Source organism: Zosterops lateralis (assembly GCF_965231275.1).
Source record: "Zosterops lateralis genome assembly, chromosome: 5".
In the NCBI taxonomy this organism is placed as follows: domain Eukaryota; kingdom Metazoa; phylum Chordata; class Aves; order Passeriformes; family Zosteropidae; genus Zosterops; species Zosterops lateralis.
The window spans coordinates 4077011-4100757 of record NC_139766.1 but is presented as its reverse complement, the minus strand read 5'-3'; the positions used below and the strand labels follow the sequence as shown (position 1 = coordinate 4100757).

The window sequence follows — 23747 nt, the reverse complement described above, 5'->3', positions numbered from 1 at the left end:
TACACCAGTGACAAATTTTCTCACCACCTTTCCAGATTGGCTTGTGCAGCAGGAGAGGAGAAAAAGGCAGCCATCATATTGCATTGCTCTGAGTTAAGAACCATCGTTCCATAAAAGCAGAACATGGGAGTAATGGATGAGACCTAGAGCCCTCTGAGTCCTCATCCTTCTCCCTGCAAATGCCAACCTGCACATGCATAAACTCCAAAGTACAAACACACCCAACAAACACCTCTAAACACTGAATAAAATGGGAGGCAGAGACTGACAAGGTCCAGACCTTACAGGACACTGCATATCAAAAATACCCTGCAGCTTTCAAGCAGGGGAGAGTAAAAATAGAAAAGGCAAAATTTAGCTGAAGGTTCTCCTGGACAGCACAAAAAGTCCCCACACTGGGAAGATCCCAACTAGAGCTGGCAGAGAGGCACAGATGTCACTGAATCCAATGGCAAACAAGGAACAGGGATGGCAAGAGGGCAGCAGATCCTCTTGCAGAAGCCAATGGTTGAAAAAACATCCCAAAGTAAAGAGGCAGCTGGTAGTTTTCAGTTCAGGAATTATTTTAAGAAATACAAAGTACGGATTCAGGACAAGAGCAAACGGCCACAAGTTGTACCATGGCAGGTTTAGATTGGATATCAAGAAAAATTTCTTCACTGGAAGGGTGGTCAAGCACCAGAACAGGCTGCCCAGGGCAGTGCTGGAGTCCCCATCCCTGGCAGGATTTAAAAACCGTGTGGATGTGGCACTTGGGGACGTGGGTCAGTGGTGGCCTTGGCAGGGCTGGGGCTTGATGATCTCAGAGGGTTTTCCCAACTTAAACAATCGTATGATTCTATAATGCTGGAGACAGAAAGAAGGATTCTCCTCCTATTCAAAATAATAACTTCATAAAAATGTTTAAAGTTCACTCTAGAGAGAAAAGTTCCATATTCCTTTTGTGATATGACTTGACTTTGTCTCCCCAACATAGAATAGCCATCTCCTAATCCATGCCAGGGAAGGCTGGTGCACACACTCAGAAACACCACAGATTTGGGACTGCTCTGACAGAAAGAGTTTAAACAAGAATTAGTTTCACTATTGGGAGAATAGTCCTGTTCGGGTAAAAAAAAAAAATTAAAAATTATATATTATTGTATCTGCTTATTATGACCTCACTAAGTTCATAATAACCTTAGTTATATTGACCTTATTACACAACTGAATTGGGTTTGAATGATCAAAAAATAAACCTTTATAATTCGTTTTCCCTTAGGTCTGTCTTGAAGGCGACTTCAGCTGAATTCAGCTGTCAAATAGAGAAATTGCTGGAGAATTCAGTGCAATTACTAAAACAAGAGCAACAGGTATCAGGCATAAAGTGCTCCATCACCCACCTTCTCCCAAACTTGTTTGAAATATGTAAAGACATTCACCAGCCCAAGAAAAGTAAAGTTGTGGTTCAAATGCAGCTGACACGACTAATAAATAATACATTTCCCACGGAAAAGAGCACACCAGATTTAAGGTTCAAGTGAAATAAAACCAAGGTTCAACAAATGTAAGCAATACCTAATTAACTGGAATGGTTGGGAATACAGTTATATTTGTATATTTATGCCAATAGAGACATTTGCCCATTTTCCAAACACGGAGCACAAGGGATTGGATTAGTCCCAGGTTAATGAATAATAACATCAGCCACGATTATTATGATTTTCTACAAAAACTACATGAAATAAAACTATTTGGAATTTTACCCAATGACTTATTTATTTCATAGGTATAGGCAGTTACTTTACTGAGTGATGCTATTATTTTAAAAAATGCAAAATCATGAATCATTTGGTTTTGTCTGCCTTATGATACACTGTTGCTTCCTTCAAGATGCTGTAACTGGCATCTTAAATTTATTAGGAAAAAACCCACAAAACATGCACTGCAACTCAGAACTGTCTCTTCCCAGCAAATCTTGAAGGACAAAAATGTGTCATCCTGAAGGAAAACAGAATCATTCATGAACACTCTGCAACAGGAACACTCACCATTATTTGTGCTGTTGTTAAAACTCTGCAGTAACAAATAACAGCCCAAAAATGTAAAGATCCTAAAAGGCCCAGCTGCTGCATGGCTCTGGTAATAAAGGCACAGTTGTAAAACAGCCACATAGGCTGAATATTTAAAATTCCTAGGCAAAACTAATGAAAAGAACTGCAGACTGACATGAGAAAATTAAAACCTTAGCAACAGGGCAAATCTCATCTTCTCACCTCCAAAAACTTGACACAGCTCGTTCATCTTTTCATCCATGTGTACATACATGATTATTTTTTGGTATTTTACCAAAAAAACAATTGCAGGGATGTTGGTGGTTTATAGTTGGCATTTATTTCTCTTCTCTTCTTAACATATATATATATATTGCATTCATATTCTTAATTACATGCAAAACCACCAGAAACATAAAAAAAATTCTCTGACTCCTTATGGACAACCTCCAAAAGTCTTATTTTTCAGCTATACATATAATATTTTGTTTAGTTGCAGTTAAAACCTTCCTAAAAGTGTCATTATTTTTTGTTAGGAAAACCACCCACAGTCTAACAAATGTAATGGCAATCCAGTTGGTTACTATGCAGGAAGGTGAGAGTAACAGGCAGCAAGCCTTGAGAATATGTCTTAGCAATATATTTCCTTACAAAAATGTCATGGAAACAAAAATTATAAAATTTATAATTTAAAAAAAAAGTCAGAAAACAAAACTAGCAATAAATATAATTACCTTATGCTTTTTAGCTAATTGTGACACTAAAGCCAGAGAAAAGAAACACATTCCAATTAGTAATTTCAACACTGTGGAGAACAGAAATTCTAATGATTTTTTTTTTCCAGCACGTGTTTCTCCTAAAATCTGAGAAATGGCAAGTTAACAAATGATGTGACAGGCCCTACCTGCTCCTCTTCCACCATGACAACAAGCACTGGGAGCAGGGCACCCCAGCAATGCTCTCACATCTCTGACAGCCACACAAAGTTTTAATTAGTTTGCTAGTTCAGGGCTTCCCAGAATAAATGCAGTTCTGTCATTTCTAATGCATTCTCATGATCAGTTAATGGATTTTTGGATTTTTTTTTTCTCTTTGCCTCCAGCTCAGACAACCCTCTTGTCTTATAATTTCTTCTAAATCAATTCCAAGATTATCCATATTTTCTCATCTGGAACACTAATGAACTTGTCTAAAATTCACTTTTAATGCACCACTCTCCCACCCTGACTCACGGAGGTGTTCTCTGTCAAACCCACATCACATTTCTGCATTAGTCTCTGAAGTATCAGTAGAAACCAGTGGATGTGCCATCATTTGGAAATCTGTCAGTCATGTCCCTATATATACACTGAGTTCAGAGTCTAAGCTGACAGATACAAAGGACTAAATTAGCATTTTTGGAGCCCTAAAACTTGTGTACAACGATTCCCAGTTTTTCCTGCATTGTCCAAAATCACACACAGCTTGGAGAACAGCAGGATACTGTGACTATTCAAGTGTGAATACCAAAATAAAACATTAATTTGTCCTGGTGGTGATGGAAACCAAAAGATCAGTCAAATTTTGGCTGTAGGGGACTCAGGATTTCATCGGCTCCAAACTGCTGGTCAAAGCTCCTCTACAGCTCCCTGAAAGGAGGTGGTGGAAAGGTGGGGATTGGATTTTTCCCCCCTCCAACCAGCAACGGAAGGAGAGCACGTGGCCTCAGGTTGTGCCAGGGGAGGGTCAGGTTGGGCATCAGGAGGAATTTCTTCACTGAAAGGGTGGTCAGGCATTGGGACTGTCCAGGAGGTTTGGAGTCCCCACCCCTGGAGGTGTCCAAGGAATGCCCAAATGTGGCACTCAGGGCTCTGGGCAAGGGACACGGACTGGTCACAGGTGAGACTCCATGATCTTGGAGGGCTTTTCCCAACCTGAATTACTCTATGGAAGTAGGACTGCCTTCAAAGGTTGTTCAGGAACTTTTGCAGCAAAGTTCTGCTGCATTTTGTGGCTGTTAAATCTCTCTCTTCTACCCAGTGACCTGTTTCAATGACATCACAGAATCACTGGGTCAGAAGAGACCTCCAAGATCATCAAGTCCAACCCAGCCCTAACACCTCAACTAGACCATGGCACCGAGTGCCACATTCAGTATTTCCTTAAACACATCCAGGGATGGTGACTCCAACACCTCCCCAGGCAGATCATTCCAGTATTTTATTATTCTTTCCAGGAAAAAATGTTTTCCTTCTGAAAAGAACTTCCCATCTCTGTGATCTCCTCGTTCAGCAGCTCATTTGAATCCATAAGTGGACTTCAGAGCTCAAACTGAACAGGATTAAATACCTACAGATTTATTTATTTGCCAAGATAAAGTTTCAAATTAGATGTTCTCTCTCTCAGGAAGGAAATTGCTTTGGAACTTTTTAAAGGAGATCCCAATCTTTGCACGTGGCATCTCGTGGAGGCTCCCGGAGAGGTAAAGCAGAGACTTCTCCTGACCTGACCAGACTGCAAATGCAACTTCAGGCAGAGGGAAAAAAAAAAAAAAAGTCTTTAAAACTGGAATGATCGTTAACTTATCTGAGAAAAGCAGAAAGAGCAGCTGAATAACCTCAGCTAGGAATGCAACAGATAAACACAATCTGAAGGTAACACATTTTTCATCGCTTGGAGCTTTCGTGATTACATTTGTGTGGAACATATAAAACACGTTTTAGTCAAACATACTCCACTGGAAGCAAAGTAGAGGGAAATAAGCAAAACTACTTATTTCCCTAACAACACAAGAAATCAAATTCCATGTTCAAAATGGAAGTTTTTATTTTATTTATTTATTCATATTATCTAGAAACCTACGAAAAGAAGAAATCAGAATGGAAATATTCATAAAAGTTGAATAAAACAATAGCCTAACATTTCTCTACCCTCTCTTGACAGCACTTTATTTTCCCTAGTCTCCTTGACACGCTGCTAAAATAGAAACACATTGTTCCTCATCAAAATACAATCTTGAGAACATGAGTTTTTATCATTGAAGAAATCCACGTCCTGTAGCTCAGCTTGTAATTTCTTGATTTACATTTGCTCAGGCGTGCTGTCAAACAGAGGTGCAAAGGTGCAGCTGAGCCCAAAGTTAACCCAGCACCTGGTGAAATTATGAAGCTACTATGGTACTTTCCCTTCTGGGTCGATGTTTTCTCTTCTCTGGGCAAAGCAGTGGAAAATAAAGTAAAAGGAGAACAGGAAATTCCCTCACAGAGGACTCAGTAACTTGGGTTTCACAACAGAGCTTGGTGCACAGCAGCTTCAACTGCTGGGCCAACATCAGTACCAGAATAACAGAGAGCTGCCAACCTCATTTTCAGTTGGTTTGACAGTGGATTCAGGATTTTAGTCTGTCTTTCCTATCAAGAATAAAATTTGCAGTGTTCATAATGGAAGTTAATCTCCGTTTTATCACCATGCAGAAACAACTCTCTGCCTTGAGTCTGTAAAGTCGTGCACACAGTTAGAGACTTTCATGTCCAGAATAATTTGTAGAGAAATAACATAATTCTTTTCCAAAACAAAGAAAGACAAGCAGATGTCATTTCTTTGGAAAGTGACTCACCGAAAGAGCAGAGGAACCACACAGAGCCATCATTTTGAGGGAATTAAAGAAGCAGATTTACATTATTAACAGCAACTCAGAAAGGCACCAGGCCTCTACCTACACTCCTAATGATGACAGCATAAAATGAAACAGGTTTTTAAGAGTTTCTGTAATTTTGATGGTTGGTTTTGGTTTGTTTTTATTTTGAATCTGTCTTTCATGGTGAAATAATGAACCAGGAGCCATGTCTCAGTCAGATCCCTATCTTTGACTGACTGTTTGTTAAGTTTCTAAATTGCTTTTTAAGACAGACATAAGTAAATAGTTGTTGTTACTGTATTCATGCTCACATTTTGAGAGCATAAATTATTTAGAACAAGAGTCTCTAAACACGTTTGAACAGAGCTTTCCAACAGAGATCACGAACAAAAACCGCTCATGTTTTTATTATCAAATACTATTAAGATAATTACATAAAAAGAGTAAATACAGCATCAGGCTGAAGGAAGGAAGAAAACAAACCAAAGATACTTGCCTGGGTTACAAGTGGCTCCAATAGCCTCTCTACTGTGAGAGTCCTGATTTCCAAACTTTTGGGGTCCCATTTCAAAATGATAGGTGACGTTGCAGAAGTCATACTCCCTGGAACAGAGAAAAACACACAGCGTGAAAATTATTAGTGCAACATCCACATACTGCACAGCATTTATTTACAGAATAAATATATAGAGCCACACATAAAATACTTCTCCACAACCATGCTGGTGCTCCTCTACTCCCAAGAACTCTCAGGTGCACCACTTCCCACATCCAAGAGGTGCTTAAAAGTTGATATTCCCTATTCTTTTTACCCCTGTACCTCCAGAACCACAGCAGATGGGTATGTCCTGCAGGAACGACATCCCATGGAGGGCACAGACAGCACCAAGTTTATTCTGAAGGACTCCACAGAGAGACCCCGAACTCGAGCAGGAGAAAAGTGTGAGGAAGGAGCAGGAGTTTGATGAACTTATTACAACCCCCAGATCCCCCTGCAGCGCTCAGAGTGGGAGAGGCAAGGAATGAGCAGAATCAGAAGTGTAATAAAACAAATTCAACAGCTCTGTTCAGATTTTGAATCAAACTTCCCCTAGAGCATTCAGCATTTCTTAATTCTGCATCAAGAAGAGGAGTACTCATCTAAAGCCAAAACATTCTCCAGACCACCTTAGGCTTAAAAGCTTAAACAAAGCACAAAATGAAGACAACAGCAAACTGCTGTTATTTTATTCACTATTTCAGGTTTTCATGCAATTTTCTAGACAGTTGACTTCATTCTGGAAATTCCAGATACAGATAAGTCCAGCTGTGACTGACATGCACTGTGCCTCATTGAGCTGGAAAGTGATTTAAGTCTTTGGTAACAAGAAAGCCACATATAAATTAACTTGTCCATTTAACTCAAGAAGAAAGAAAAATCTCATTTAAGAAAATGTTAATTTTAAATAATTCTGATTAAAATATTTCCCTTTATTTTAAAATTAAGATGAAAAATTAGAAGTCCCATATACCATGAGATCACTTAACAGGTAAATTCAAACCAGTAATATCATACTGGACATCATGTGAGATTCAAGTCAAGCCTCTCCATATACAACAGCCCAAAAGTTTTAAATTCTTTTCTCCAGAAAACAATTTCAATATTTTTAACTTAGTAACTTGGATATTTTAGCTTCGTATTTTTAGCCAATAAGCTAATCTCAGTAATAAAATTTCCAAACAAATAAACTAACTAATCATCACCCTAATTAGAGGGAACAAAATCAAAAGAAATTCAGCTATTGCTCCTTGAATCACAATCCACTTCATGAAGCATAATTCAGTAAGGTACTTACTCAGGATTTAGCAGCATTATCCAGTACATACAAAATAAATTCTACTGCTCTACTCAGGAGAATGCCTTGAGTAATCACTATCAATCAATATAAACAGGCTGGTGAGACTCTGCAGAAGATTCTCACTGGGTTAAAATACTTGCTCAAAAAGAGAGGCATATCAGAACTCCCTAATCAATGTATTTATAAATCACAATAAAAACCACCATTAGCCTCCTCTCGCTTGCAAACATTTGCTAGCAGAATTATCAGATAATATCCAGTGAGTGCTAAAATCACTGTTCAGTTCCTGCTCTTCCACAAAAACCCATTAAGTTTCATGTTTTACAGTGCTGAAAACACCCAGACGTGATTAAAGAAAACTGTGAGACAGTTTCTAGTTGCTGTAAACATGGTTGATGTGGGAGCCATCACTTTTCCAACAGACACTATTTAATTATCTTTCAGAGCCTGTTTCTTTTTTACATAAAGTTGGTTGCCACTCCAGTAGGCCTTTGGAATTCAAAAAAAGTCTGAAGTAGACAATTATTCTAATTGGCTAATTTTGAGTTATGATACTTTCAAATATGTCACAATCTTTCTTTACACTAAGCACAGTTTTCCCCACTAACTACTAACATGAGTACTCAAACTTGTCATAATTCAAAACTAAATTCAAGGCTGTACCATAGTCCAGAGCTACAAAAGCAAATTAATTTCAGTGGATGGCATTCATGCAGGTGATACTAAAAATAACCTGGGTCATCAGTTGTTACAGGCAGAATGTGGCCTTGGGTTCAACCTTTACTAAAAAATAAAACAAATATCCCTCAGAACTCAATATAAAAGGGCAGGTGTGGTTTTTAAATATAAAAAGGGCACATGCAAGAAAAATCCTTATTAAGAACTTATGACAGTTTTTCTTTCGCAGTTAAATCTACACAACAACACGAGTAAATAATAAATAAAAAGTAAAATTAATGTATTTTTCTCAAAACTCCTTCAGCTGCTGTCACAACAGCAATTTTAAATGACAAGAGTAAAGAGAAGTTACCTGCCCAAGTTTATGTAAGAATAGATGGAATGTTTCTTCCTTGCAATTTCTACATTAAATTTCCTACACCAAACAGGCAAACAAGGACTGATCAGTTGGATAAAGGAAAGGATGCTAAGAGTACTTCATCACTGTTTGACCAAATATTCCCCAAAAGTAGATTTAAGTACTCCACTGAAAGGAAATACAAGTTAAAAGTGCTGTAATAATACTGCCATAGAAGTACACAGACATTGCAGTGCTAATCCTGAAACCAGACTTCCCTCAAGAATATATTTTAGGAATTCTATTGCCTGTGTTTCTTCTTCCTTGAGCATGTGCCAAAACGTCTCTTGTTCTAAGCTTGTAGCTTTCCCTAAAAACAGCAATACAGAAATGTCTCTATCCAGCTCAGTAATGTTCAGTGTGAGCATTTGTTTAGCCAGCCTGTCTTCAAAGCCTATCTGTAAAGAAAACAAGTATTTACTTCAGCAAATACTAACAAGTATTTACTGGAGCAAGTGGAACAAGTGGAGCCAAAATCCACATCAGTAGAATTCTCCATTGCATAACAGTCCCCAGAAGTCTAACCCCACACCACCCTTACCACCAGCCTCTTCACACAGCATAATTTTACATTTTGGAACATCCTACGAACCCAAAACATTCAGCATGTGGAATTGTTTGTCTGTCACACCACAACTCCCTGTTTCCCTCCACGAGGGATCCACTCTCCCTGTGAGTTACACAGAGGAGCTTCCTGAGGGTCAGAGCTGCTCACCAGTGACAGTGCAGCTCATTTCTGTGCTGCAGCTCCCACATAGGAGTGAAAAATATTTAAAATCTACATAAGCAAAAGCAACGTTTGCCCAAGCAAAGTGATAATTTTATTATTTTTTTTTTAGAAATATAAACATTGCCAGTCTTGAGCAGGCCTCCAGCTGTTAGTCCAGCTGACATCTGCAATGCAGACATGTAGGACAGATGGTAAACATTTCATCCAGAATGAAGTAGAAACCCTTTCTCTACCTGACTCACAGCAAAGCTGTAGGATTAATCAGCTGGCAAGAGTAGATTGGCAATGCTGGCAGTACAAGTCTGTACTTCCAACACTCTATTTGCTACTGGAAGGCAAAAAATGATATTTATTAGTGAAAGAAAGATGTCCAGCAAGGCAGAAAATCAGTCAGGTGAGAGGAGTCAAAAGGCAAAATAGCAATTTAGCCCATCTTTCCAAATAGTAAAGTACTAACTTTTTAATCCTCCATGTTTAATACCTGATGCTTAAGGCATTTCTATGGACTAGTGAAGAAAATATGCCTTACATCTGATTCTCCCCATCAGTCACCACCCTGGGTTGCAGTGTCCAGATCAATGGGGCACTTCCACTCATGCCTTAAACCCACCTGATCTCCCAGCTCAGCTCTTCCTGCAGGTTTCTGCCCTTTTCCCTTGGTGACAGGGCTGTGAATTCCAGCAGGAGCAGAACCTGCCTGAACACTAACTAACCCCACAGAAGGAAAACAAGTGCTCAGCTCCATGCCTTGCCTTTGAAGCCATGCTGACAGCAGCACAGGTAACAAACCAAACCTCTGAGAAGAGCAGCAGAGGTGGAGGGCAGGGCAGCCTCTCCAGACACACAAGCTGGTTTGAGATGAGTTAAAAACTGAACAACACAGTCTGCACGTCCTTGGTTCGCATCTGAAGATTGAGAACCCCGTCAAAACAAACACCTCTCTGCACAGAGACAGACTTCTGTGAGGAATACGGAATTCCTCCCAGCAGGATACACAGTCTCTGGAGACAGACAGAGAGAAAAAAAAAATCTGACTGATTTCACAGACATTTGCTTCACTGGGAGGTGGAAATCTAAACAGATGAATGGTTCTACCCTTGAATCTGCCTACAGAGCATAGAAGTGTTTAGAGATGCACGAGCTGGCTCTGGATCAGCTCAGGAACAGGGGATGTGGGAGCACAGGACAAACCAGCTCAGACAGCAGAAATCCTACACACAACACACACAGCCCTAGAGAGCCCACCCCTGGCTGACCTGGCTGGCAGAGGGCTGCACTGAGATAGATATATATAGATATAGATATAGATATATTTATATATATAAACCTGGTGGTATATATAGCCAAGATTTTGTTCCCTTACATTTATCTGCAGTATTGAGCAATGCAGCTGCACCTCTGCTCTGACCTGTGCAGCAGAAAGTGAAGCTGCAAGAGCTCTGATCCTCAAGGGAGCCTGGTTTCCAGCACAATTCCAAACCCATTTGCTCATTCTCTGTCTCTGCTCACACAAGAATACAAATAGAGACAGAAGGACAAAAAGCAGGAGCGCATAACAATTGCAGGGAAAGGAAATAAAGGAGAAATGCTAAGAGGACAGAGACTTACAATCAGGAGTAAAAGTGCAGCGGGGAAGGGAATGGAGAACATGCCTTTCTGCAGATAAAAAGCTCTTATCATTAGTCAATGACAGCCCAGTACAGCCTCCAGCAGATCTGGCTGAAACAATCAGAGTTCAAGCGGGCACTTCCCATCACCTTGCTTAAAAAAAAAGAGAAAGGAAAAAAATAATAAACAGAGCAAGATGGTTTGGAGGAGTATAAGGAATATCTGTCTCCACACTTAAACAATAACTTCTTGACATACTCGTTTATTTTGTTCCATGAATGTGACTCTTCTCTTCTTTCCTAAAACTTAGGTGGGGGAGAAGCAAGCCAAACTAAACCTTCAGGCCGCATTCCCAAGCTTAACCACGCAGAGAATTTTTAATTGGAGCTTTTCTAAGCTCTCAACTTCCTTCTGGATTCACAGCCCTCTCCCCTCCTGCTAACCCTCCACCTCCACACTGGGGCGAGATTCTGCTTTGACCTCGACAAAACCAAGTTCTTAAATGGAAGCAGCCCATGATGCAAACTCAGATTTCTAACCAATAAACCACCAAGAAAGAAGGGAAAAGGGCTTTACAAGGGCAGGATTACTGTGGTAACAGAGCCAGTGGGACAGACACCAGGGAGAGCCCCGACATGGGAACTGGCAAGCTAAAAAAAGGCACTGATGGAGTGATTCACGTTTTTTCAGCCACATTAACCAGCTCAGTCTTGGAGGAAGCAGCCTACACCAAGACCTGCATCAGGCGTGAGGGCAAACTGCCTTCAGAAATCAAAGAGGCCCTGAAGATCCCCCAGGGAAGGTGCAAACACCAGGGTAAGGGTTGGAGGAACAGAGAGGCTGCCTCAGCCAGAATCTTCCTCGAAATTCTGTGCAAACCTCTAACTGTGTGCAGTATCCAAACAATTCTTATCTACTCTAAGTCCTAGGAAAATAATTCTACTTTCTACCTACAGCTGCAGTCTGAGTGGCTGTTTGGGCTCTCGCATCATTCAGCACTCAGAAGTTTATTATTTAGAAGATCTTCACTCCAGGGGGATGTTATATCCAATATCCAATCCCTGAAACACCTAAATTTCTAATGGTTGGTTCTCCATGAGGAGCCTGGTGATTTAGGGAGCGCTATCCCTAGGAAGGATGAAAAATAGGATTGTTTGCATTTCTTTGCTTTAATAAACATTACAAGTAGAACCACATGAAAAGTAATTTACTCCAATACGAGTAAGCAATCAAAGTGCTTGAAAACTGCTTTGAACAGCCACACATAAAATTCCTATATTTAAACAATTCATCTTGCATTATTTATACAAGCAGCCTTTTTTCCACTGAGTAACTTCTACAATCAAGGTAGGGGAGTTTCCCAAAAAGCTCAGTGAAAATAGAAGATTTTAAGGAAATCTGTAGCACAAGGCAGCCCAGGCCTCAGCAAAAGGCTGTCCTGTCTCTTCTGCACAACCACAGATTTTCCCACAGATCGCTCTGTATTCACACAGCTCCTCAACACCTCCTAATAAAAGTGCTCTCACAGCTCTGGACGTGATCAAAGCCCCTGAGCTCAGTCCTGCTGGGAGGCTGGTTCATGTCGGGTCATGCTGCAAGCCCAGGAAAACCAAATCATTTTAAATCAGGTCCTCGGTGGAGATCCCACACTCTGCCTTCTCCATCCATCACATTTCCCCCCAAATGATGCAAATTTCTACATATAGCAAAGTAATATCTGTAAAACACACAAAAATTACTGTAGATACGTTGAATTTACAGAAATTACCCTCCTTTTTAGTAATAAAACTGTAAGTTTTGAAAGTTTTTTTCCGCTTCTATGTAAGGCAACGTTAATCACACACCTCCTTGCAGAACAAAAAAATCCAAACAAACATTTATTCACAAATTCTATTTCACTTCCTATTTTTCTTCATTGTATGAACTTGGCATTAGTAATACCAGCTTCTCCTTTTACAAAGGCAGAGAAGAGTTAAGAACCTCTGGTTTAAATGAACGCATTTGCTCCCCTTACAACATAGAATTTGTATCTCAAGTTCCAACAGTTCCTCAAAAAGAGTTCTTGAACTTAATCCTAACCATGACTTTGCAAGCTTCTGTTTCTGCATGCAGGGGTCATCCTTTCACCAAAAGAATCCTATTTACAATTCCTCATCCTTGGAAAGTACAATTAACCTTACCTCCGTATTACCCTGCAGCTGCTCTTTATTTCTCTGAGAGAGAACTCTTTATTCCAGGCAGATCAACCACTGCTGCCTCCAAATGAAACAATTGACAGATTTTCCTATGGAGAGTCAAAGCTTTAGGGGATTTTGAGCTTTTTTTAGTTTGGTTGGCTTCCTCAGAAGCCTTGTTTCCCTGCTGGTTTTACTAGAATGGCAAGGCTGTAGTAGCATCTCTACACACATTTCCCTTTCGCTAAGTTTAAATTATCCAATTATTCATCATTTTAATTAAGGGGTTTTTTTTTCTGTTGTTCCTCCAGGTGTGACACTATTTTCCTGCACTGAACAGAATCTTTCAGTTACGTGAAGTACAGACAGAACCAGCTCAAAGCTTGTACAGTTTCACTGGATGAGAAGAGTCTCCCCTTGCCCTTGGAAAGTCCACAAGCCCCTACAACGTGGAGAAGGAGCTGTGCCATTTTCCAGCTCCATAATTAAGACATTAAATAGGACTGGCTTCAAACAGTGAAGCTGTTTCAGTGGAAGTGGAAGCACAGCTGACATTCTCCTCAGCAATTAATATCTGGGGTCATTAACCACCTCTCTGAATATTCCCACCAACTTCCAGATGTCACACTGTCCTGTATCTGCATTTGTCCAGCTGCTCATCAACTGCCTATGAGAAATTCCTAAAAATCTCAGAGAAATTTATCATCTAACCTTGTGTGCGTTAAATCTGCTCTTCCTTTAAACATTTTACAGAAAGTTGCTCTATCCTTAGAAAAATCTGTCCAGAATAGGCCTCATTCTGAGACAAGCCACAGGTACCACTCCAGAATTATTTACCATCAATCCAAAAGAAAGGACAAAGTAAAAAATCTGCAATGATAGAACTAAATGTTAAGAGTAAGAACCAAACTGCTTAATTTTGCTTGGTCACTTGTTACTGAAAACTTTCCTGATGTTCTTCTTATGCTGATGCATGTTTTAAATAAAGCACAATGCATGATGATATCCAAAAAGTTTTATCTTCCCCAGTTGTGTGTTCACAAGATTTGCTGTAGTTCTGTTAGCTGGGAAAAACTGAAATATAAAGCGGTTTAAGAACTATATCGCCATTATATTCTCAACTGAATTAACTGAATTTAAAATAATAAAGCTCTGTGTTTCCTATTCAGAACAGTCCTTCATTCAAAAGGAAGGGATGCAATCAGGGGACATGTACAATTTCTAATGTAAAAGATGCCATCTGAAGGTTTTAAAGAATGTAACTTCCAAAAAAAAGTAGCTGTTTCTCCCAAAATTTACACAACTTTGGAAAAATGTCATGTAAAGAGAGAGAGATAAGGCTGCTAACACTAGACCTCCCTCTTTAATGCATTATACATTTGGACTAATCTTGATTTTTTTTCTTATTTTTCCGGAGTATGCAGAGTACTGGAGACAATCCAGAAAAGAAGCAGAATTATCTCAGAGCAAGGCTGAGAGCAAGTTCAACATTAACCTCTTACAAAACAACGGGAGGAACAGACACTTTAACAAAGTATTATATGGGGGGTAACAAAATTAAACTTGGTATCACAGATTTACAGATTTTTTTTTAAGAGACCTTTAGAAATCATAAAAACCAAAAATAACCAATCATTGTAACAGACTCCTCAGGTAAAGTGAATGAAAGCTGAAATTAAACAGGTTCTTCACAGAAATAAATAAAAGATTTTTAAATAGGGGAAAAATTATATGAGAAACAGGGACCTGAGACGGATTTTTCATCCCTGCTTATTTTTAAATTCAGAACTTTACTGTCTCCAAGATAAGATTTCTTTAAAGAGAACTGACTTCAATCAGAAGACATGGGGCATGATACAGAGGTGATTACACTAATCACATCTCTTCCTTCCTGCAGGACACTGTCAACAAAAAATTAAAAAAAAAAAAAAAAAAAAAAAAAAAAAAGGCAAAGGATGGGATCTGGCTTCATTTCAGAAAGTTCTGTACAGGCACACACACACACAGTGAAGGTCACTCTGCAGTCCCCAAAAAACAACCAGGTTCCCAGAAAAGTCGATTCACATGCTCCGAGCAAGAAGTAAACTGCTTTTATCCAACTGAATTCCAGACCCCTTGAACTCCAGCAGTGAACACCACACAATCTACAGCACTACCTTCCATTAAGATAAGGAGCATATAGATTTAAGAGTTCCCACTAATTATAAATGTGCTGGAATGGGTCAGACAGGCCAGTGACATCGGGAGATTTATGCTCCACGGTAACACAACTCAGAGAGCTGCAAAGGCACTGCCTTGTACAAATCATTATTTGTTTAAAACTACCCATAAAACACAGAGAACTGTTTGATCATAGAATGGCCATGTCGGAGGTAGTTTGGTTTAAGCAATATTTCTCTAGATAAAGAGATTATTTACAGAGCTAGAGATGATAGAATGGTTTGGGTTGGAAAGGACCTTAAAGCTCATTTTGTCCCACTCTCTACCATGGGTAGGGACACTTCCACTAGACCAGGTTGCTCCAAGTCCCATCCAACCTTTCCAGACACCTTTCCAGGCAGAAAAATCACATTCTAGGGGCAGCTGATATTTCCATTACACATACACAGCAGCAGAATAAAAACTCACCATCACAGCCATTAATTTCTTAACGCGTACCAATATTTTAAAGTTTCCTCCTTTATGTCTTACTGTGAACAAACCCAGATTTCAAGACAGTAAATTTCTTTGATTTGGCTCCCATCCCTGTCTTTAATAACTCCAGCGCATGCTGCCAGCCATCACAACAGTGCATGAATCTTCCTGCGCTTTAGTGGGGTATTTGCAGCAGAAAGAAAGAAAACGAAGCAGATAATTCAATAGTGACAAGTGTCATCAGAGTTTCTCCTCATTGCACAGACATGGAAAGTATCCAGAATCACCATTTGTCCCTGATCAAGGGATGTTCAGCCTTTAAGCCCGAGTTCTTTTTTGTTTTGTTCCCTGTATCCCAGTAGGCAGCCAATAGGTGATTCTGCTGCCCTCACTAATCCATGGCATCCCATCACTCGTCCTGCTGCCATGTACAAAGCACTCTAAGCTTATCCCTTGTGGCTGTTTTGTTGTTGTTCATTTGGTTTTAACTACATGTTTACATCCCACTCCTTAAACTCCCCATTTGTCCTCGCTAATTCCACTGTGCCATACACTGTGCCATTATTTCTTCAAAAATAATTCTTATCACTGTGGCTCCAGCTTTCTACTGCCTGAGAGCACTGACGGGGCTGTTCCTCATCTGCTCAATTCTATTAATGCTCCAGTGTGCAACAGAAAATCTAATTTATCATCATCAGCCTGTATTTCTTGATTTCTGAGTAGTCCTTAGAACTAAACATCCTTAGTCCTTAGAACTTAAACATGCTTCTTCTCCACCTATTCCATGAAGAAATCAATCATCCCAAGGAGAAGGGAGAGGGTTTTTTTTTTATCTTGAGATGTAATTGTGTTGTCCTCTTAGCTTTAATTTGCAGTCCAAGCCACCAGGACCTGCAACACTTTCAGAACATAAATACCTTTTCAATAATGTTGTGCTTTACAAAGACCCAGCAACATATCTTAAGGAAAAAAATCTTGCCTCAGATTTGTGTTAATCAACATCTGAAATAGGGAGAGGAAAAAAAAAAAACACCCAAATAAATAAACCAAAATCAAACCAAACCAAAAAAATCAACCAGAAAAACAAACAAACAAACAAACCAAAACAAAACAAACAAAACAAAACAAAACAAAAACAAAAACAAACAAAAAAAAAAAAAAAAAAAAAAAAAAAACAAAAAAAAACAACAACTTAGTGGCAAACCAAATCTGGAGTTTTTTAGTTTTCATCAGTCAACTGTCATACACAAAGATGTGTTAATTCTACCAGCGAGAACATCTATGGTCACTGTTCTACACATTTTCAGAATTTTCTTTTTTTTTTTTCATTTAGCTGCTGATATTTATGGTGTGACCACGAGTGAGCACAGGACAGTTCAATACATTAGTGTCCAGTCTAGACTACATCTGCAACTGGTAACTGAAAGAATTTCTCAGATTCATCACTGAGACTTTAATTGGGCCCTGTGTCATCCCCTCCTTTGAGCCACATCTACTCGTAGCTTTTCTTTCAACTAAGTGAGCCAAAAACACTGCGAGGGCTTTGAATTAGTAAAACCAGATTTTATTAGAACTTGGCCCTCACAATAAAGAAAATTCAGGAAGAGAGGATCAAAATGAAAGAGATTTCTGAACAAATGTATCTCCTTTCAACTGCATCCTTCCAGGGTTGAGCTCTTCCTTTGGCTTTGCTCTCAGCTCTAGCATTTCATGGAGGTTTGCTGGGTAGAAACACATTTTGCCATGTCTTTGACAGGCTGAGAAAGTCCATTTCCATCCCTGTTACAACACATGGGCAGCACACCTCTTTGGGTATTTGTTCATTGCTCTTCAGGAGGCATCAGGTTGCTGGGAATGCTGCAGGTTCCATTGTCACTTCAGTGTCTCAAGCTGCCTCCCTGATCCACCATACAGAAAGAATTCAAACTACAGATAGTCCAACATTTATTATTTACCTTTTACTTTCATGTTCTTTCCCTCTTCTCTGATGTTTCCAGGAAACCCAGTTACTGACAATAAATTAACTGATCTCAGGACTGAATACATTACTGAAATGCAAAATGCCAGCCCACAGAATTTCATCATTTACCTGTTCCTCCCTTCTTTCCTCCCAAGCAAACAAGAACCACAGAGCAGGACTGCTTTGAAGTTCTTATAGTGGCAGTGAAAAAGACAGATTAAATTTAACTTTGATAGATGCAAAGTGATAAAAACCACAAAGGACCAGGATCCTGCCTGCATACATAACAATGGACTCAGAATTGGTTATTAAAACCCAGGAATGCAATCTGTGAATTATAATGGCTTTCTGTAAATGCCAGCTTAGCACAGAGCAGCAGCAAAAATAAGGCGAGGAATTATTCTAAAAGGGAAGAAGAACAAACCAGAAAACACCATTATGCCATTATAAATCCATATCATTAATATAATTTAGCCATCACTTTCCCATAAAGACTATTGCAGAACAGAGGAATACAGTGGCAACAAGGGCAGTCAAGGACTTCAAGGAAAAACTACAGAGATTAAAAAGTCTTCACAGTGCAGAACAAAAGAAAACCTAAAATCATAGAAACATAGAATATCCTGAGTTGAAAGATCCCCACAAGGATCATCAAAGTCCAACAGCTGGTCTGGCACAGGTGAATCCCAACAATCCCACCCTGTGCATCCCTGGGAATGTTGTCCAAATTCTCCTGGAGCTCTGGCAGATTTGGGGCTCTGCCCATTCCCTGGGGAGCCTGGGCAGTGCCCAGCACACTCTGGGGAAAGAATCTTTTCCTAATAAATAATAATAATAATAATAATAATAATAATAATAATAATAATAGTAACCTGTAGTGCCATGGATAAATTAAACAACTTTTGCTTTTGCCTTTCCTAACAGGGGGAAAAAAAAATTAACCAAACCCTTTTGACGTTATCCAGAAAGGTCTGGGAACTCCTTGTCATAGTGCACTACAGATGTTGAGAGGTTTACATCAGCTCATAAAATGCCTTAATTCATTCATGAAAGGGAACAGAATGGGAAAAACTCACAAAACAGACAAAATAAAAAAACCCTAACAGACTGCCCTGAAGCTGCTGAGCTGCAGGCTGCCTGAGGCTTGAGAGAAGTCCAGGAAACCTATCAGGGAGTGCTTTCCTACACTTCTACTCAGAGGCATCAACCACTTCATCCCCTCAGTAACTGGAGTGTAAAACTGTTGACACCACAGCCTTGTGCCTACTCTGGTTTGGAGAGCAAGACAAATCACTTGGAGACAATCTCCAGCAGATAAGGAAACCTCCAGGGTACAAAAGACTGGGCCAGCTCTTAGGAGTGAGATAAATCTACTTTTCCTCCTTCCAAGCAAGCAGGGCACGTGGTGCCAGGCTGTTAGAGCAGGAATGGCTTAGCCCTGACAGGGAGGGTCTGAAACCCACTGGATCTTGATGCCTTAAGTTTTAGCTTTCATATATTCAAATTCTGTGCTGCCTAGGGCTGTAGTCCTGAGCCTCACATTCAGTGTCACTCAGTTCTCTTCACAGAGCAGGGAGACAAAACAAATCCTTTTCCTGTTGAGGACCAAGAACAACTCTCAGCCCAACAACACAAACAAGGGTGGACTGAAGAGAGAAAACAAAAAGGATGAGACCTCACAACCTGAAGCTGTAATTGGACAATTAAACCCCAATATGCAAATGGACCAAAACTTATAAAAATATAAGACCTCCTAACCGGTTTTGTGACCATTCTTACTCCACCTTGGGTTCCTGTCCTGCCCAAGGTGGATCCTGGAGGCTCTTTAATAAATATCTACTTTATTCTCTAGCTCTGTCCAGTCTCTGTTCCAGGTCAGCCTTCCCAAGGCATCAGTCTGAGGGGAAACACAGAGATGGCAGCTCCAATTTGCCTTTCAAGCGTCAGCAGCTCCATTTACTGGAAGAGGCTCACAGAGGAACCATTCAGCTTCACACAGAGGCACTCCTGAAAATTACTTCTTATCACAGACCCACAATGTTCCTGGAAGTGAGGAATCACTGCTGAGAAGGGCAGGCAGGGGAAAAAACACCTCAAGGGTTGAACTGGTGGTGACATTTTTTTCTCCAGTATCTACACGGCAGTGACACAGTTGTTCTGCTGTCAAAGTTCTCACATCCTGACAAGAAAGAGGTTCAGACAACTCTCCATGGGCTGCTGGTGCCAAAAGGGAGAGAAAACAGATTATACACATTATATATGATCTATTCATCAGGCAGAAAGAGAAGCCTCTTTTTTGTCTTCTAACACAGAACCAATGAGGCTGGAAAAGACCCCCAAGATCATTAAGTTCAACCTCTGAGTATCACCATTCCCACTAAACCATATTAAGCACCACATATACTCATTTTTTTGAACACTTCCAGGGATGGTGACCCCACCACAGCCCTGGGCAGCCCCTTCCAGTGTTTGACTACTCTGTCAGTGAAGAATGTTTTCCTACTATCCAGCCTGAACCTCCCCTGGTGTAACTTGAGGCTGTTTCCCATTGTCCCCTTCTCTGCCCTTCTGCCTCCTGACAGCAAAGAAATATAAAAACCACCTTCACCTTTAAGTCTCTTTCAGGTTGATCAGCTCCTTATTATCATTTTAGTTTCACAGGAAAATAAAATGTCATCTTAAACCGAATATTCCCAATTTTTTTCTGCACCTCTTCCCTTCCCTAGCCCCTCAACAGTCCCCAAAAGCAGCAATACACATTTAAATCCTCTACACTACTTTTAATCCGTGATGATCTTGCACAATTACTTAATTGTAAGATAGCAGCTAATGAGGAAATTCAAAAGAAAGTGAACTCATTTCAAGAAATAGGATTCTATTTAACAGCACTTAATTACTTCCTCAGATCACAGAAAGGAAATCAAACATTCCTACCAGCAATTAATTTTTTTAATATAATCAGAACAAACTCAACTGAAACCAGATATTAATAAAAAAATACTTGCCTTTTGAAACTTTAATTTAATTCCAAACATATAAAATACACTATAATCAAAAATATATCAATAAACTACTACAGTTCTATTTCTACCATCACAAAAAACCATTTTAAACTCTCACAGTGGGCAAAAAATTAATTATGTATGAGGTGGTAGCATGAAACCCCAGGTACTGAACTTCCATTACTTTGAAATTCCTTGTTAGATACAAATTTGGGAACATTACCACAAGGCTGGCCTCATAAGGAAACTTTTAAGCAAGGGTTGGTAATAACTGATAAAATTTTGGAAGAAAAAAATAGTTCTACACAACTCCACCAGTTTATTGCAAGTAAGAAAAGGAAATTAAAATAATAACCTAAGATAAATCTTAGCTATGCAAGACTTGCAACAAAATGTTTCACAACAATGAGCACATTTAATCAAAGCCATAAATGAATCTAACCTATTAATATATGCAGAATCCAAGCCTTGTTATACAGTTTAAAACTGAATTAGACAAAATGCTAATCCCGGAATTTCACTGTTATCTTGCCTACTTCTAGGTGGCAAAATTTGTTTTACACAAACACAGGTCTGAAATCTACAACTAAATGGGGTAATTTGAGGCAGTATTTTCTAAAAATGACAATACAGGAAATCAGATTTATAGGTCAGAGGCTTTTGCCAGGAATATCACAGCAATACGTGTGTGTGTGCGTTATTTTTAACCAAGACAACTCAGCTTATTATTTTTCCTACAAAAAAAAAATTAAAAGTACAATTTATAAAGGGCTTAATATTTTATTTGTGTTGCCACTGAAATCTCACACTCAAATCCTATGTTCAAGCAGACCAAATAATGCCATTATTGTAAATACTTCTCATTATCAAACACGTCAGCACTTATTTGGCATCATTTATGCTGTCCTGGACCTTCCTCTCATCTGTAGTCATCTCAGGACAAAGGCAGCTCTGCCTCTGAGAATTTGGATGACCTAAAGGGAGCAGACCTTCAGCATTCATCTTCACTCATGTCACCTTCTGCATCTCCTACACAATCCTCTTCAGATGGGGAGCCACAAACTTATCTCTTCCCATTAATAATTCTGATGCTCTGTATTTCCTCTCAAAACATGGTATTTGTGCTGGAGAAGAAAGCAGGAAATCAGAAGAGATTATTTTGTGGAATCCGTTTTGATGCTGCCATCAGTGAGACAAGCGCACAAGAGGAGGAGACAAATGATAATTTCTTAAATGTTCTTGATACAATCAGTGTTCTAATCACCCCTGCTGGTTCTCACTCTTATTCAGAGTTATCTATCCATCATCCACTGCTCCATTCTCTCAGAATGCCTTAAGATAATGTTTCATTTTACCAGCCAGAGGCAGAGGAATGAAAAGCAGCTCAGTTATCCTGGGCAGATAAAAGCCATACGCCGGTGTGGACCCAGTCACCTCGAGTTCCATTAAAATAAACTTAATTAATTTAAATGTAGCATTTCCAGAAGCAGCTTTGTACACAGTTGACCTTGCTCCCTGAAACAATCTTCTGCACCGTCCTGTCTGAATCACATAAATTGTCTCCTTTGTCACTTCACTGCACTGTGGCTGTGATTTTTCCTTTTCATATCCTGTCCTTATCAGCTGCAAACCTACAAACACGTCTCATAAATTACTCTGTCTCAATGGTATAATTTTGTACTGTTGGTGTAAACTGCAGCTTAAAATTACAGCTGAAAATGTATGGAAATCCAGAGTTATATACTAAATATTTAATTTGCCTTCTTCGGAGATAATTTAAATATATTTATATGGGTGAAAAATTGTTGTTGATTTAGGAATTATTCAATTTTTTTTCTTTTCTCTTACTCTCCCCAAATGCAAAACAAACAAATAAAAAAGTACATGTACTTTAAAGTGAAGTAGGAAATTTGAGTTATTCCTTCTAGTTAAAAGGAACAGAAAAGCATTTATAGTTCTTCCTTAAATTAAAAAGAACCATTTGACAAGTGACTCTAAATTTCCACATCCATCACAGAAGAACGTAAATATATGGATAAATATTATTAGGAACACAAAACTGTACAAGGCAGCTTTCTACCATAGGAGAAAATTCAACACTTTTTTGCCTTTCACGGTTAAACAAGAAGGAGCCCTAACCTGTATATCAGCAGCTACACACACTCTACCTCCTTCTCTGAAGTGACAATTGCTGAAGTGTTAAAATAAAGAATTGCACATAACTGGTTTGAAATAATATATATATATATATTCCTGCATAATTCTGAATTGTGCATTCAAAATCAGAAATTCCCTATGACTGCTGGATGAGGAAATTTCAAAGCCTATTTCAATTCTGTCTCAAAGCCTATTTCGATTCATAGTTTTGGGACATTCCAGGCATTACCTGCCTTTCCCACTGCCCACTCCCAGCTTTCCAGTGCCTACAGGATTTCCAGCCAGGACTGAGAGTGCCACAGCCCATTTCCAATCTCAGCTCCCAGGAGTCCCTCAGAGTTTTCCACTCACAGAGTCCAGGGCTGAAATTGGATTTGTCCCAGGAATTTTTTTACTGTAGTTCACACAAAACCCAACACAGCCACAGAAGGCTGTAGCATCCAGCCTGAATCCCAAAATCTGAATCATGGCTCCTGCTTACAAGAACCTGATGAGTTTTTCATGCATTTGCCTGCAAGTTACCATTTCCTATTATGCAACATTAGGCATGAGTGGTTAATTAGTTTTTCCCATATGCCAGTGCATACGTAAATTCCAATTATTAGCAGTGTTAGCTTACACAAATTACCTTTAAATCCAATATTTGCATATCTTCTGGTCTGCACAGCCTCCTCCAGAAAACAGCATTTATGTTTTGGAAGATTTTATTAGTTCTTTGAAGAGATCTGTGTTTCCTGATATTTAACTGAGTATTTAAATTGTCATTTGCGTCACCAAGGTCTCCTTTGCTTCAGCTGAAATGCTGCAGAATTTGAACCAGGCTCACATATAGTAACTGAAGGACACAATAATTCTGTTCCAAATGTAACATTATTCCTGCTCAATGCACCACTAAAACTCATGAACTTGAGACTGCTGGA

General features: G+C 39.4%; 1 protein-coding gene across 2 annotated transcripts in view; it reads right to left on the bottom strand.

The window, feature by feature from the left end:
* Window positions 1-23747, bottom strand: part of CTNNA2 (catenin alpha 2) — a 470001-nt gene that overhangs the window by 407009 nt on the left and 39245 nt on the right. For both annotated transcript variants that reach the window (XM_083861796.1, XM_083861797.1), the window contains exon 2: window positions 6146-6252. In XM_083861796.1, the coding sequence (XP_083717922.1) occupies window positions 6146-6247 (102 nt within the window). In that variant the 5' untranslated portion in view covers window positions 6248-6252. The remainder of the gene's footprint in view (window positions 1-6145; window positions 6253-23747) is intronic.